The sequence below is a fragment of the Melanerpes formicivorus genome, unplaced genomic scaffold (genome assembly GCF_026170545.1).
Source record: "Melanerpes formicivorus ecotype bairdi unplaced genomic scaffold, bMelFor1.0.p_v2 SCAF_38, whole genome shotgun sequence".
NCBI lineage: Eukaryota > Metazoa > Chordata > Aves > Piciformes > Picidae > Melanerpes > Melanerpes formicivorus.
The window spans coordinates 5043943-5060446 of NW_027142390.1; the positions used below are offsets into that span (position 1 = coordinate 5043943).

Here is a 16504-nt window from a genome sequence, read left to right on the forward strand (position 1 = left end):
CCTCCCTTCCCACACACACCCCTCCCTGGGCTGGCTGTTACAGGAAGTTTTATTTCTCCAGCTCCATCCATTATTTACAGCACTTGATATCAGACAGGGCAAGGGCCAGAAGGAGTTTCTTTCCTTCAACAAATACCAAAAGATCAGCTTCATTCCACAGTAGAGATCTGTACAAACTTGCACATCTGCAAAATTCAGCCTCCTCCTGGGGCAGCTGCCTTTGGCCCAGCACTGCCTCAGGGCACCTCTGGAGAGTGTGAGGTGCTGACCTCTGTGATTTGCATCAGGCTGCTGGGGACAGGCAGGAGAAGACCATGTACATGCTGGCAGGCAAGCAGCAGGCCCAGCCCAAGTGCTGCAGTAGGAAGAGTCTGCTGCTGTCCACACCAGGGAGATCTGGGGGAGCAGCCCCCAAGGCAGCAGGAGCAGCTTTGGGCTCTCTCCACTGCTTCTGGCCACCACCATCTCAGCTTGACATTACAGCAATTCTTGTTGCCTCTTCCCCTGCTGAAAGGCATCACCAAGGGTACCATGACTCCACCTCCAGCACCCAGCCTGGTGCTGTGCCCAGCAGCACTGAGGCTACCTTCTGAACTTGGTCTGTTCATAATTCACAAGGGTTATCTGGGGACTGGGCTTGGAGCAGCACCATGTGACCCACAGGCACTGCCAGGGCCACAGAGCTGGGTCCTAGGAGCGCAGCTGTGGCAGCAAAGCCACTCACCACCCCCCAGCAACACCCCAGAGGGACACAAGGCCCAGCTCCAGGGATGAGCTTGCCCATCCTGAGCACCCACAGCCCAGCAGGGAAGCCTGGCTGTGCTGCCAGCAGGTGCTGCCATCCCCAGAAGAGGGCAAGGCAAGGCAGGATGCACCTGGCCAGCTCTGGGAACTGGGCAGTGCAAGGGGGTGGGCACAAAATAGGCTCTGTCCAGGAGCCATCTCAGTCATGTGGGCCAGAACCCAATTTAAGGTGGGGGAAGGGAGGGAGAGGGATTGAAACACAGACAGGAATGTCCAGGGGAAGTGTAGCACTGAAGGCCTGGCCACAGCAGGACACAAGCCACAGCCAGCTGTGGCTGGCACAGCCTCACAGTGGCAGCGCCAGCGTTGCCACAGTGCCAGACCCGCCCCCAACCAGGCCAGCTCTTCCCTCCTGCTGTAGGCCTCAAGCCACACACCGAGACACAGGCTCAGAGCCTCTGGGTGCTGTTACAGTATCACTTGTGGCAGCAGCTGAGCGCTGGAGCTTGCCTCCTGCTGCAGCTGCAGGGACTCCTCTCGAGGCGAGTTCCTGCCTTTCACAGCTCAGGCTCAGAGGAAAGCCCAAGGTCTCTTTGTCCCCAGGCTCCACCTCGGCCAAGGGCTCGTCGCTGTGGTCCCTCTTCCTTGGGCAAAGGGTAACACAGATGCGAGTGCCACCGCCCGCAGCCCCCAAGCCCAGCTGCTGCTCTCAGTCTCGGCCGGCAGGCTACTGCCGCTTGGCTTTGTAGGGGCGGGAGCGTTTCCGGCGGTCCGGCTTCCTCTGCTTGTGCAGGCGCCCGATGCTGACCCCCTGCCGCCTGCGCACCGAGATGTTCTGCTCCACCAGGCTGGCCAGCATGCCTGCAGGGCGAGAGGCAGGTGGAAGGAGTGCTGACACTGCCCTGTGCAGGGGCACAGCCCTCCCCCTCACCCACAACACAGTGGTGGGCTGCTCCTCAGACTGTAAAACGAGGAGACAGGCCACAGATGTGTGCCTCCCCACACCAAGTGCTCCCAGGTGCCCTGGGCCTGGCTGGAACAGTGAGCAAGGGCAGGGTCAGCTTCAGAGAATGTTAGGAAGAAGTTCTGTACAGAGAGTGATTGCCCATTGGAATGGGCTGCCCAAGGAGGTGGTGGAGTCACCCTCATGGGAGGTGTTCAGGAGGAGACTTGATGGGGTGCTTGGTGCCATGGGTTAGTTGTTTAGGTGGGTTGGATTGGTTGATGGGTTGGACACGATGATCTTGAAGGTCTCTTCCAACCTGGTTTGGTTTATTCTAAATAAATTCTCATTTCATTTATTCTAAATAAATCTTAGAATGCTAGGGGCTGGAAGGGACCTCCACAGATCATCAAGTCCAACCCTCCTGCAAACCAGAACCACTCAGGGCAGGCCACACAGGAACAAATAATCCAGTACCCCCAGGTCCCTCTGTGCCTGGCCACTTATCTCCTGTTTTATGAGTAAAATATACAAACATGAGCTGCCCCAATTTACAGAGAGTGTTGCAGTAAATTACTGAGCCATAGTTTGCCAGGCTCCTGCCTGCTGCTCTGCCACACTCAGTGCAGCTCCCTCGGCCAGATCTGAACCCCACGCTCCATCCCCCAGGCTGCACAGCAATGCTCACCTTCCTGGGCCAGCATGGAGATGAAGGTACAGATGAACTCATCGTAGTTGTGAGTTCTCCTCTGGTCATCAATCTACAAAGGGATGAAAAAACCACAAATGGATGGCAGGAAGAAAGGAGAGCCAAAGGCTAATGCACACACAAGGCTAATGCACCACAAGGATCATCTAGTTCCAACTGCCCATGGCAGGGGGGTTGGAACTAGATGATCCTTGTGGTCCCTTCCAACCCTGAATGATACTGTGATAATGGAGAGCAAAGAAACAGCAAGCCTGGCCCAACCCACAAGCCAAAGAGATCAGAGTAGGAAGGGACCTGTCGCCCAGCCCAGCCCAGTGCACACTGAAGATTACCTACACCCTGGCTCAGATTCCAGCATTTTCCACACAGGGCAGCTGGGGGGTGAGGAACCCTGCCAGGCCATGGAACAGAGACTCTTCCATTCCTGCAACTGCTGATGCAACTGCAGCGCTCCAGCATCCTCTTCCAGCCCTGCCCAGGAGCTCTGCCCCATAGGGCTGTTTGGTAAGGGGAAAAAGCCCCCAAGCACTCCCCATCACCATTCTGAGCTGAACCATTCTCCCTTCACTGTGACATAAAGACACCCCAGACAGACACTGTTAGGGAGCTAATCTGGCAATGCAAACAAGCACTGACAAACACCTTGAACTTCTTCCTCTTTTCCACCTCTTCCTTCAGGCAGGCCTCATAGTTTGCAATCTCTGCCTCCACACACTTCAGCAGTGCCAGCAGCTCCTGCAGATCAAACATGAGCAGATGGATTCCCACCACAGCCCAGGAGCCAGCAGGGTGAGCTGCTGGTGTTTCTCTCTGCACCAGGAAAAGGAGGATTCAAAGCACAAAAAACAAAACACTTGCTGGGGAACATAAAAAATTTGCAGGGCATTTCTGAGTCAGAGGTTGATCAACCAGCCACCACTAGGGCCAGGCCCAGGGCAGGTGAGTTCTACCCCAGCCTGACCCAAGCACAGGTTCTCTGGGGCACGCAGAAGTGTTGCATGCATGCCTGAGAAACGTCCCAGGGCCTGGTTATTCTCAATAACAGAGTCAGAAGACTTCCCCCTTGAGCAAAACAGTTCCTAGCAAACTTCCCTTCAGAGTCCTTGATGTGCTTGTGCTGCCTGAGCCTGGTCCTAGCTCTGTCTGGACAGCACAGAGGGGCAGAACTGTTACCAGCAGGCTGGGATCTGGGGGCACAGGGTCCCACCAGCCTCTGGCCCAAAGGAAAGTACAGCACACAGAGCATCTCAGCCACAGGAAACCAGCAGCTCTGACCACTGCCAAGGCAAACATCTCTGAGATAAGAGGGCTGGAGCACCTCTCCTCTGAGGACAGACTGAAGGAGTTGGGGCTGTTCAGTCTGCAGAAGAGAAGGCTCTGAGGTGACCTAATTGTGGCCTTCCAGTATCTGAAGGGGGCCTACAGGAGGGCTGGGGAGGGACTTCTCAGGATCTCAGGGAGTGATAGGACTAGGGGGAATGGAATGAAGATGGAGGTGGGGAGATTCAGGCTGGATGTGAGGAGGAGGTTCTTCCCCATGAGAGTGGTGAAGCACTGGAATGGGTTGTCCAGGGAGGTGGTCGAGGCCCTGTCCCTGGAGGTGTTTAAGCCCAGGCTGGCTGAGGCTCTGGCCAGGCTAATCTAGTGTGGGGTGTCCCTGCCCATGGCAGGGGGGTTGGAACTAGATGATCCTTGTGGTCCCTTCCAACCCTGACTGATACTATGAGATGGCAGGAGACACAGCAGCTGCAGTGCCCCATGCCCAGAGGCAGGGCTGCGGTGCCACGCCAGCGGGGCAGCGTGCACATGCGGTCTGGTCAAGGCCATGCTGCTGCCTCTCTGGGTGAGCACAGGGAGCTCCACCTCCCCAGGGCTGCCACAGCACAAAACTCACCTTGGGAGAATACTTTTCCCCCCCAGGGTGATCACTGGTCCTGCCAAGTCCCACCTTCTCTTTGCTGTCACTGGCCTCACTGCCCTCCTTCTCGTCCAGTTTGACTGCGACTGGGGCCTCTTCGCCGGGTTTGATGGAAGCAGGGGAGCCTTTCCCCCCGTCTGTGCAGTGCAGAGGGGACAGACGCTTTAGGAGCCGCGGCAAGGACCGGTACCCGCTCCCAGCGTCGGGGGGTGCTGCTGCGCCGTCCCCAGCAGAAGCCGGCAGGCCCCTACCTGCAAGAGCCAGCGGGCAGAACACGCCGTCCTCTGTGAGGTGCAGCAGGCCGGTGCTGATGGCGGGCCCCAGGTCCCTGACAGCGCGGTTGTAGCGCATGCAGTCGACGCGCAGCAGGCCGTCCTCCTCCCCGAAGAGCACCTTGGAGATGTGGGAGGTGACTGGGCTGGAGGGCCGCGTGGGGTTGGCCGAGCGGATGGGGGAGCGCAGCGGCGAGTTGAAGGCGCTGCCAATCTCGGAGGCGGTGTCAGTGCTCTCGTTGCTGGGGGTGGGAGAGGGCTGGGAGTGGGTGACGACTGCCACAGCGGCGCCCCCGCCGCTTGTCTTGATGGACAGGGGAATGGAAAGGTCCTTTTGAGACTCCTTCAGCTTCTCAGCCAGGACATTGATGGTGTTGGGCTGGAGGACAGAGAGCTGGCCGTCCGCAGGCCCCGCGACATGCTCCTGCTTTACCTGCCCTTTCCTTTTGTACCTGCCCGGAACACAGGGAAGGTGAGCAGCTGGTGGAGAGAGGTGGGAGCTTGGTGCAGGCACTGCCAGCTCTGCACTCCACACTCCAGGCTGTCTGGGGATGAAACAAAGCCTGACACATTTCTAGGTCGTCGCCACTCCACTAGCTTCTTTGGCAGCACCCCAACCACTGAAGCGCTCAGCTGCATGTACTCCTACACAGCTGGGGGGCACAGGGTACTGTGTGCCCCTGTTCTTCCAGGAGCCCCAGAAGCCTCTCACTGGGACCCCACCTTCCTGACCTTCACAGCAGTCCAACAGTGTCACAGGAGCTGACTCAGCAGTCAGCACTGGGGAACAGCAGTCCCCCAAAGCCTGCTGCCAATACACAGGTACAATTAGGGCAGCCACAGAGGAGCCTCACAGCATCCAGCAAATGGACACAAACAGCAGGCAAAGAGGAGAGCAGCTCTAGCTGCACACACAGGTGCAGGCTCTATCTGGGAGCCACCACTGGCTGTTCTGTAAATATCAGCTCCCTGCCCTCAGCCCAAGCTCTTACCTGATGGCTGAGTTGGTGTTACGAACTTCTTCCTCATCATCATCATCGTAGTCGTCCTCATCGTCCGAGTACTGCTGGTGCTGCCGGACCGGGACCCGGCTGCGACCCACTCCTGCCGCAAGGTCTTCCTCCTCCTGCAAAACATCCTTGCTGATGGCCTGCCAGCGACAGGGCGAGGAAGAGCCTCAATCCAGCCAGCCACTGGGGCCTGCCCCTGCTGAGAAGAGACAGAGGACTCCTCCCTGCTTGCTCAGCTGACCCACGTTAACCTCTTTTGCCAGGTCAGGCTGGGTTAGCACCAGGGTGGACAGGCTGCAAGGCAGGGGAAGGGCTGACAGCTGTTGTCCAAGCTGGTGAGGGACTTGGCTCCAGCCAGGCAAGCTGCTGGCATGGGGCTCCAGCCTACCTGCATGGGAGACTTGGCGTAGTTGTGGTTATCCAGGAAGGCTGGCAGCCTCTGCACGATAGGGTTGGGGTTGGCTGGAGGTGCCCCGTTGACAGTGCTTGCTGACATCTTTGCCACCGGTTTGGATTTGTTGGGTGGGCTCTGTGTGGCCACAGGGTGGCCCTGGCTGGCAGGCTCATCACTGCCCTCTGCCATACAAAGACAGCATAGCCTTTCACGATCAGAACCATCACTTTTTACTCAATGTCCTCTGCCACCCCTTAACCATCCTCTTTTACTCCACCAGACCACCAAACCCACCTTCCATTCCACTTCCAGCTGTCGCCAACATCCACAAGCTTAAGCCCTTCCATTTTCTATCTCTATGCCCCTCCAACACCCCTCCCAGGCAGCAAAGCATCTACCACACTCCAGCACAGTGCAAATGGAACTGGGCTTGGAGAAAAAGTTCCCCAAGCTGCAGGCCAGCCAGTTGTTGCTGCTGTGCTTGCTCCACAACCGGCAGTGTCACTGGTAGGGGGTTCTACCTGCATGGGTACTGTCTTGAGGTGCAGTCTTGCTGCTGGCTGGCTTTGCCTCTTCAGGAAGCTGAGACTCCTGAGACTTCTGGGTCTGGATCAGCTCAGGCTGAGTTACTCGGATAAGCTTGAAGGCAAATGACAGACAGAAAATGAGTGCTGGACAGACCACATTCAAGGTCTGAACTCATGAGAGTGAGCCAGCCACCAAGCACTCATGTACACAACCAACTGACAATAACCATGGGTAACCTCCCAGGTGAGCAGCTGAAGGCCAAGCAGTGAGGTTGGTTATATCCTCTTTCTAGAGGGCACTTTCCAAAGCCAAACTCCCAAGGCCACCACAGCTGAGGGTGACACCCTGAAAACAGGGCTCCTTCCCACCCCAGGCTGTCCTGGGCCGTCCTACCTGCTGCAGGGCCTCCAGCACAGTCTGGCGGTTCATCTTCAGGACGTGCAGCTTGGACTCGTACTTCATCCTCCGGTCAGGCACCACTGCCATCAGGTTGAAGCGGATGTCATGGTATGGCTCCCTGCAGGGACAGCAGACACCAGCCATGAGCTGGGGGTAGGAAGACCATCTACCAACAGAGAGGGGTGCACAGGCTGCAAGCCACGCCATGCACACCTCCTGCAGGCTCTTTCCAGGCAGTGCCTCCCCTGCTCTGGTGTTTAACACCCACACACAGGAGGCCTTTCCTCTTAACCCGAGTCAGTCTCACACTGCCTGAAGAAGCACACTGAGGTTACTTCAGCTACAACATAAAACACCCTCCAAAGAGTCACAAGTTGGTTGAGGCAGGAAGGGACCTGTGGAGGTCATCTGCTCCAACCCCTTGCTCCAGCATGGTCACCCCAATTAGATGTCCAGGACAATATCCAGATAGCTTTTGAGGATCCCCAAGGACAGAGACTCCACTTCTCTGGGCAACCTGCACCAGTGCTTGGTCACCCTCACATCCAAGGGGCTCAGAACAGAACCAGAACCACCATTCCCTCTCCTATGGACACAAGCTGAACAGTATTGCATCTGGACCCTCTCATCCTGTGCAGCCATTTGGAGGGACTCCACATTGCACAGAGTGCAGCTTCTCTGTGCTCTGAAAGCAGGCAAACTGCAGGCAAAGGAGGCAGCACACCTGCACCTCTCCCCAGGCATCATTCCCCACCCCCACAACTCATCACACAGAGTCCACCAGGGACTGCACTGCCTGTGCCAGGCCTGGGACGTTACCCTGCAGTGGCCAGGCCGATGCGCTCCATGATGACTCTCCTGGCTTTGTCCGTCCATTCCTCGTCATCAGCCCACGGCCCTGGGGGGAGACAGAGCTGCAATCAGCAAATCACAGAGTGGATCCTGCTGCCCCTGTGACAGGCAGTCTCATGGCTCCCTTATATTGCAGGGAGCAAGACAAGAAAGGGCCCAGAAGGAGCACACTGTCAGCCCACACATGGAACCTCCTGCCTCTGTTTCTGAATGGAAAATGTGAGCTAGCTGCAGGGCAGAAAGGTAAGCTTGGAACCCTGCAGACCACAAGAGATTCACTGACTCAGGGCTCACAAAGCCCAAGGAAATCCCAGATCCTGCTGGGACTGCCTGCCACTGGATCTGGTGCCACGCTCAAGTACCCCAAGCAGATTAAGCAGGAACCTTACCAAAGAACAGAAGCAAAGCCCTAATGGGGATAAAGTGTCTGAAAGACAGAACTGAGTGGCTGAGTGGTGAAGGAAGGGAGTAATGCAAGCAGCCTGTTGAGATCTGTGTTGGGACCTTGGGCCTCAACACATAGCAATTCTTTAGCACAAGGAGGGGACACATTCTGCTTTAATACCAAGTTATTCCAAAGCTGCAGAAGGACCTTGTCAGCCTGAGCAGCAGGGGAGGAAAACGGCAAGGCTGGAGAAAGCAGTGCAGTGCATTTAGAAGTGACTGCCTTCTAGACACCCTTCCCAGGGCACAGGCTCCAAAACAAGCTACCCAAACGGAGGGCCCATCTGGGGGCCATGGGAGCAGCTCTCCACAACCAACCGTCAGCCAGTGCTGCCTGACAACAGGGGATGACACAGACGTTTGGACAGAGCAGGGTGCCTGTCTGGCCGCGCCAGTGAGCAGGGCCAGGCGGGCTCTCACCGTGGTCAATGGGGTAGACCTTCAGGCCGTCCAGCTCGAAGAGCCGCCCCTTGATGGGGACGTAGCTGACGAAGTGGAAGGCCTCCATGGTCCGCACGGCGCTGATGCCGTTCTGCTTCTCCGGCAAGTGCCGCGGCTCCGGCCTGCGAGGGCGAGGGGCAGCAGGTCAGCGAGGAGCCTGCCACCTCCCCTGAAACAGAGCTGCAACAGACCCCCTGGCTCACCTGGCATGGCTGTTGTGGGCCTTGGCCAGCTCTGGGGCGTTGCCAATGGCATAGCCTTTACTCTGCAGCAGAGAGCGGGAGAAGAAACGACTGAGAACCACAGGAAACAAAACGCTTCACCCAGCACCCGGCTCCTCGCTCCCTGCATCCGTGCACAGGACTGGGAGAGCAACCTGCAGGCACAGCCTCTGCTCTGCAGAGTCAGAAGTAAAACCCAGGGTGGAAAGAACAGACCACTTCTGCTGAAGAGACTTCAAGGCAGGTCTGAAGGTAGGGGAGAGGAAACTGGATCACAGATTTAGAGAACACAGCTGGGCGAGGGAGTAACCTGACAGAAGGCTCAGGGCTGTGCCCAGCATCAGGGCACCAAGGCTCTGAGCAAGGCAAGGCAGGAAGAGGCAATTCCCATGCAGTGTGCAGCCACAAAGGGCTGGAAAAGAGCCAGCTTGTTAAAGCATCACCGCAAAAGGGAGCACAAGTGCCACCCAGTCACAGCTCCAGCCCTACCTCGGGGCTGAATCCTTTGGTGAAATCCTTCATGCGGCTCAGCGTGGGCCCCAGGTCAACATTGTTGCAGTTCAGGAGGACACTCAGCAGGGCATGGGTTGCACAGGAATTGGGGATCAGCTGGAGGGTGACACAAGGACCATCTTAACCAGCAGGAACAAGGACAACCCTTCAACAACTCCTCCGAGACAACAATATTCATTTGAAAAGTAATCATGCAAGAACCATTTGTGAGAGCAGCAACTTGACTTGAGGGATATGGAGGTGCTGGAAGGTGTCCAGAGACCAGCCACAAGGATGAGCAGAGGGCTGGAGCACCTCTCCTATGAGGACAGACTGAAGGAGTTGGGGCTGTTCAGTCTGCAGAGAAGGCTCTGAGGTGACCTAATTGTGGCCTTCCAGTATCTGAAGGGGGCCTACAGGAAGGCTGGGGAAGGACTTCTCAGGAAGTGATAGGACTAGGGGGAATGGAATGAAGCTGGAGGTGGGGAGATTCAGGATGGATGTGAGGAGGAAGTTCTTCCCCATGAGAGTGGTGAAGCCCTGGAATGGGTTGTCCAGGGAGGTGGTCAAGGCCCCGTCCCTGGAGGTGTTTAAGCCCAGGCTGGATGAGGCTCTGGCCAGCCTGATCTAGTGTGGGGTGCCCCTGCCCATAGCAGGGGGGTTGGAGCTAGATGATCCTTGTGGTCCCTTCCAACCCTGACTGACACTATGATACTATGACCTTGGCTCTCAAAGGAAGGGAGGAGGTCAGTCTCATTTAACAAGCCACAGTATGCCCCATGAGCATCTGTGCAGAGCACAGGCCACAGGCAGACGAGCAACACCCACCGGATTTCCTTCCTGGAGCTCTGGGCAGAGACTCCCAGGAAAGAGAAGCTGCCCTCAGCACCAGCAAGAGCAGTGCAGGCTCTCAGTACCACGTTGTTTCCCTGAGGTGTCACACAAGACACCCACCCCCCCCTTTGCCCTGGCCTGCAGCCCACCTGGTGAGCAAAGAACATGTTATTAACGATGTCATCGTCGATCACCGACGTCTCGTCCACCAGGGTAGAGACCTTCCGGCGGGACCTGCGCTCTTCGATCCACTTGAACAGGAAGATGAATCCATACACAGGGCTGCAGAGAGAAGTCAGCAGCTGCACCCTTTTGGAGAGAGCTGCTCTGCCCAGTGACAGAAACCCTCTGTTTCAAACCACAGGCAGAGTAAAGAGAGAGAGGAAAAGCAGAATCACCACTCCCAGCTTTCTGGAAGCAATCAGCCCTGCTTCCTCAGGCCACATTACCCAGGCTGATGCTCTGCTCTCAGACAAGCTTGAAAACTTTGGGGTTTGACAGGTCTCAAGATGCTCAAGACAGAAACAGGAGACAAAATTCACCTCTGGACACTGATTGACCACCAAATGACTCCTCCTTTTCAGTGTAAGTTGTATTCATTGCAAGAGGAGTTCAGACAATGGCTTTTAAGACAGTGAGTCTCAAAGATACCTCAAAGCACAAAGGGAGAAAATCCACACTACAAGTACCTGTGTGGCACTGCACCTCTCCACAGGGAGAGAGGACTCCCTTGAACTATGAGGACAGACTGAAGGAGTTGGGGCTGTTCAGTCTGGAGAAGAGAAGGCTCCCAGGTGACCTCATTGTGGCCTTCCAGTATCTGAAGGGGGCCTACAGGAAGGCTGGGGAAGGACTTCTCAGGATCTCAGGTAGTGATAGGACTAGGGGGAATGGAATGAAGCTGGAGGTGGGGAGATTCAGGCTGGAGGTGAGGAGGAGGTTCTTCCCCATGAGAGTGGTGAAACCCTGGAATGGGTTGTCCAGGGAGGTGGTCGAGGCCCCGTCCCTGGGGGAGTTTAAGCCCAAGCTGGCTGAGGCTGTGGCCAGCCTGATCTAGTGTGGGGTGTCCCTGCCCATGGCAGGGAGGTTGGAACTAGCTGATCCTTGTGGTCCCTTCCAACCCTGACTGATACTATGATAAGTATGCTCCCCACAAGACCTCAAGGCCTCACTGCCCCAACCCTGCTGAGGAGCTCCTGGCTCATCGTTTTCAGTGCTGTCCTCCATGACCAGTGAGCTCACACCAGCCCTTCCCAATTCCTGGCCACGAGTTCTCCAGCCCACAGACACAATGCTGCCAAACCAAACTCACACTTCACTCCTGGTACTTACCCTTGGCATTTGCTCTGCAGATCATAAATCTCTTCAACTTGCACTCCCTTGACCCCTGCAAACAAAGAGCAGAAGCTGGTGTAAAGCCCCCCAGAAAGGGCATGGGGTAATATGAAGAATGGAACCAACTTCCCAGGAAGGTTTCTTGCACTCACCAAAATCTTCAACCAGGAGTGTGAAGAGACCTGGAAAGGAACAAAACTAACAGGTTACTTGTGGCTGAAGAAAGCAGAGAGGAAACCTGCTGCCAACAGTGCCCAGAGCTCCCATATGGTCCCTGGCCAAGGCAGGCAGAAAAACCATAGCATAGCAGCACCAGGATCATGATGACTCCTTAGCAGAAGAGCTTTTGAGCTTTGTCTCACTACAGAGGTGCTCCATCTCCCTTCACCCCTCCACTCCTTTCATCCTCCTTTTCCTCCAGGGGATCTGAACCAACCCTCTCCTGCCACAGCTCAGTGATGCCAGACCCCCCTTCAGCATCCCGGCCCACTGCCGATGACCTGCCACGAAGCAAATCCCCACCATGAACAGCAGCAGGGAGTCCTCAGCAGGCTTTTGGTGGCTAGGTCACAGGACACTTAAAAAGAGCACTCCTGTTCCTATAGTGGAAGTCAGCCAGCAAAGGGAAAGGCAGCTCACAGCAACAGGGCCCCAAAAGCCTCATCTGCATCTCCCTCTCTCCCGGGGGGCCGAATCCAGGAGCCTGTCTCCAGCCACTGCAAAATTCCCATTGCAGGACAGAACCAGAGACAACAGCAAAGGGACAGCAGGAGTGAGCAGCAGCCTTCCCTGTGCTCTGCAGCAAAGGCAGTCAGCCCAGTTTCAGTCTCCTGCATGCAGAGTTAAGTGAACTTGAGACTGGAATAATAAATCCACTGCTTTTGCTCCCACACAAAGGCTGCTGAGAGCCTGGGAGGAAGCCCAGGGAATATCAATAAGGATTAAATCCTGAGAAGCATCCCTGGAAGGAAAAGATGTAAGGAACCTGATGGAAAGTGGTTCAGTCAAGAAAGGAAGGGGCCAAGAGGCTTCCATAACCAAACTCAAAATGACTAAGACAGAGAGAAAACTTCTAGGAGCAAAACCTCTTCATCAGTTCAGCAGAAAACATCTTTCTTCCCAAACTGCCAGTGGGAAGAAACACAGCAGGGAACTGAGATGCTTGAAACAGTGACAGCCTCCTTGCTGTGCAGCACCACCACAGCAAACCCTGGCACCTTCCCAAGGGAGATGGGCTTTGCTCAAAATGCTTTGATGCTCTGGGGGGTTGTGCCACACAGGTGACATCTAGAGAGACTTCAGGCAGTGCCACAGCCTCAGTGCCACCTTTGCAGCAACCCCCTCAGGGCAAGTGATCCTTGCATACCACAAGGGTCTTCAGGTCCTCACCTCACTGGAGCCATGGCTCTTGTTCCACCTAGATGGTGTCCATGATGGAAACAGGAGTTGCTGCTTACAGCTTGAGTCTCTCAACTGCCAAAGCTTGTGCAAAAGTCACAGCCTCACTCCTGCACTCTCCAGCTGCAGCAACACGTGTGAGATGGGATGTGAACCCTGTCCCAAGCTCTGCCTTGCAGCCAGGAAGGATTTGCATCAGAGCAAGACCTTGCAAACACAACCACAACTGCTGAGAGCAGTGCTGCTCCTGCAGGAACCACCAGGAGACCATCCAGCAGGACACCCCAGCTAGCTGTGCTTTTCCTAGCAGCTCTCCAGGACCATGCTTCCACCAGCAGGGCTGCACAGGAGGAGATGGGAAGTCAGCCGTTGTGTGTTTCCCTCCTATCTGATCAACATGACCAGCCAGTCAGAGGATGAAGCCAAACTTCTCCAAGCACACCATGAAAGAACATGAAGTGAGGGAAACAAGCTGCAGCAAGAGAAATTCTGACTCTCCACCCAGCAAACAATAATTCCTTATTGCCAGTGGTCAGCCCTGGGCCTGGGGCACAGGAATCTTCTTCTTGGGTATCTTCAACTGGACACAGCCAGGAGTGACCTGAACTGCCTTTGAAGTTAGCTCTGCTTTGGACCAAAAAGTTCCAGGGTCCCCTTCCAACCACAGTTTTTCTCTCATTTCAATAGTTCATGTAACTTCACTGCCCACAAAAGGCAGAGTCCTGCTGGTGTGATCACTCCTGAACACATGAAACCCCCATCCCAGCTTTAGTCAGGTGGAAGAAACATTCTGGTGTCCACAAGCATACACAGCACTACACCAGCAGCCTGGAGGCTCCCAAGGCTCCTCCCTCCACCCAGCAGCCACATCCACAGCCCACATCTGGCTCCACCAGCCCTTCCTGATGGTAAAGCATCAGGAGCTTTCAGTCCAGAGTCCTATGGCAAGAGCCAAGTGGCTTATAGGATGTGCTGAAGGCTGAGCCCAACACAGAGGCCATTCCTAACAGTGATCTCAGCTCTGACCTCTGCCTCCAAACCTGCACACGTGTGACACTGCCCAGCTGCAGTGTGCCAAGAGCCTGCCCCTGCCCAAGCGGTTTACCTTCCATCAAACCACCTTCCCTCGTAGGTATGAGAATGTGAGCAATGCTCTGTCTTCAGCATGGTCATGATGTAGCAAGGGAAGGACAGGACTGGCTTCTGCAATTTCCAAGTGCCAGTGAAAAGAAGATAAAGACCAGGGAAACCTGGAGGGAGTGGGAGACTAAGAGCAGACAGGCTCCTCTGCAGAGAGCAGCAAGAGGAGTGCGACGCCAGGGGCTCTGTTTTCTTACAGCCTCAAACCATCACACTCCCAGAGGGCAACCCCAAATCACACTGTGTCAACTCTGAGACCATCAACACCCAGCCAATGCCACAGCTCATGCTGGCTTTGGCCCTCAAATCCTAACCCACAAAACAAGCTCTGGGACTCCCCCCCAGACACCACCTTCCCCAGGACAGTGGGAAGGGGATGCCCCTGACAGCACTGCTGCTGGCTGCCCAGGCACCACACCGGGCTCTTCAGCAACTTTCCTGGGCTACACGGGGGAGACAGCTTGCTCTACCCACTCAGCTGCAAAGCAAAGAGGGGATCTGACATGCAAGGAACAGAGATGCCACCTTCACGTGCTCCCAGGTGACAGAGGTTGTCCTCACTGCCTGCGAAGCTCTGGGGGAATCTCCAGTCAGGACTTGTTTCTGTAGCAGGGGCACCCATACACACACCCCTCCCTGGATTTCAGTGCTATTTTGGAGTGTATTTGCAAACAACAAGAATGCTTCCTGCTGCACCCTCACGGCATTCAGATGCCTTCCACAGAGAGCCCTGAGTTTGTCAGATCACACACGGAGAGGTGTCTGGGGAACCTCAGTCTCTGTAAGTGCTACAGAGCCCAGGCCCCACTCTGAGCCTCCACAGTGCTCCTGCAGCCCGTCCCTGCCTTCACCCCACACAGACCCATCCTCCTGACACCTTTTCTCTTTGTCCTACACCTCTCCCTAGCCTCTCCCTACCCCCACTCCCCGCAATGCTGCGGAGACCCCTTCCCCCCAGGCCCCACACCCCTCCTGCTCCACACACCTCCACCCCTTCGCCGGGCGTGCCAACCCTCCGCCCGCACCCCTAAGCGCTTCCTTAGCAGCTTCTCCACCACGGGCCCCCCTCCCCCCGTTCTCCCTAACAAGTCCTCATTCCCTTCCCACGCATTCCCACAAACCCTATCCCCTGCGCCCCTACTCGGGGCCTGCATTCCATGGGCGCTACCCCCGGCCTGTCCCGTAGAGCCCCGGTCCCGTCTCGCGCCCTGGCGCCTCCCCGCTGCTCACCGGGGTCGCTCTCCAGCTCCAGCCAGCCTTTATTCATCTTCCCGCGGGCCAGGCCGCGCCGCCATGTCCGGCTCCGCCACCCCCCCGACTCCCGGCCCCGCCGTCGCCCGCCTCACTACGTCATCGCTGCGCGACAGCGCCTGACGTCACGCGCGCCGCGCCACGCCACGCCACGCCACGCCACGCCGGCCCCAGGGGAGTGGCGGCGCCGCCAGCGTCCCGCGGCGCGGGGGGCGGCCTGGGAGGCTACGGCATCTCCTGCCCCGCCCTGCGGCTTCATACCCTGGGAGCGGAGTGTGGCAAGCGTTGGGGGTCGGGCCTGGGCCTCCCCGTGAGGCCTGGCGTTAGGGAGCCGGGCATGGCACGGAGCATGGACCTGTCGTGAAAGACCCGGGTGTGGGAGTGGGTCTGGGCTTGTCAGGAGGCACCTGGGTCTGGAACTGAGCTGGGACCTGTTACGAAGAATGCAGTGGTGGAACTGGGCCTGGACCTGTTGTGAGGCACACAGGCCTGGAGCTAGAACTAAGCCTATCGTCAGGGGCTAGTCTGTAGCATGTTGAGGTGTGAGGGCTTCTGGTGAGGCTGGGGCCAGCCGTACCAGCCCTGACTCTCCCAGTAGCTCCCCTTAGGCCACCTCGGAGGCTGGGAGGCTCCCAGGGTGAGCAGGCGCCCCTGCGCTGCATTTCCTTAGGAAATGGGCTAAAAATAGGAGCTGTATCTGGCCGCGCCTGTCCCCCTGCCACAGCTTTGTTCTGTGTCTGTTCCCACGCGCACCCCCTCCCCCAGCGCTCCCCTCACCCCGCTCCCAGCCCTGAGACAGAGCTTGGCCAGCAGCAACAAAAGCCAGGTAGGGATTGTTCCCCCCATGCAGAGGAGGCCAGCAGGCAGCAGGGCTGTATTTGCCCAACAAAATTGTCTCCTTCCACTTCCCAGCCTGGGTGAGGATGTGCTCATTCATTCAGCCCCTGGAAATGTCTAGGGACCCAGATCGCCTCTCATGGCTGACTGTCGTGAGAGATAAGGCTGGAATGTGAGTCATGCAGAAACCTGCTTGCATGCCTGACAAAAGCCATCCTGCTCCAGCTTCACTCACGGAAACCTGCCCAGGAGGTACCCAGGCTCTGCTACCACAGGGATTTACTAGACCCTTTTGGGTCTGTCCCTGTAAATCGCTGGGTAAATCCCTGTGGTAGCAGAGCC

General features: G+C 56.7%; 1 protein-coding gene across 3 annotated transcripts; it reads right to left on the minus strand.

Moving 5' to 3' along the window:
- Positions 1-31: 31 nt before the first annotated feature.
- On the minus strand, positions 32-15415 carry BAP1 (BRCA1 associated deubiquitinase 1). Of its 3 annotated transcripts, none has more exons than XM_068157924.1 (17): positions 15305-15415; positions 11689-11718; positions 11534-11588; positions 10351-10483; positions 9365-9484; positions 8858-8919; positions 8634-8776; positions 7737-7815; positions 6912-7035; positions 6512-6629; positions 5985-6172; positions 5579-5712; positions 4566-5038; positions 4345-4451; positions 3039-3131; positions 2376-2448; positions 32-1605 (listed from the first exon to the last, which is right to left on the minus strand). In XM_068157924.1, the coding sequence occupies exons 1-17, from the start codon at positions 15339-15341 to the stop codon at positions 1472-1474; spliced, it is 2103 nt and encodes a 700-aa protein (XP_068014025.1). In that variant the 5' UTR covers positions 15342-15415; the 3' UTR covers positions 32-1471. The 3 variants fall into 3 exon arrangements, with proteins under 3 accessions (XP_068014025.1, XP_068014024.1, XP_068014023.1); XM_068157923.1 differs by having other exon boundaries at positions 4291-4451; XM_068157922.1 differs by having other exon boundaries at positions 3039-3206; positions 4291-4451.
- Positions 15416-16504: the final 1089 nt, after the last annotated feature.

Bases quoted from the DNA above. Each gene is read 5' to 3' on its own strand.
- BAP1 (XM_068157922.1), bottom strand. From the start codon at position 15,341: ATGAATAAAGGCTGGCTGGAGCTGGAGAGCGACCCCG. The intron at 9,485-10,350 runs GTGGGCTGCAGG...GTCACCCTCCAG, and splicing joins ACATGTTCTTTGCTCACCAG to CTGATCCCCAATTCCTGTGC. The intron at 4,452-4,565 runs GTAGGGGCCTGC...TGCACTGCACAG, and splicing joins CTGCCCGCTGGCTCTTGCAG to ACGGGGGGAAAGGCTCCCCT.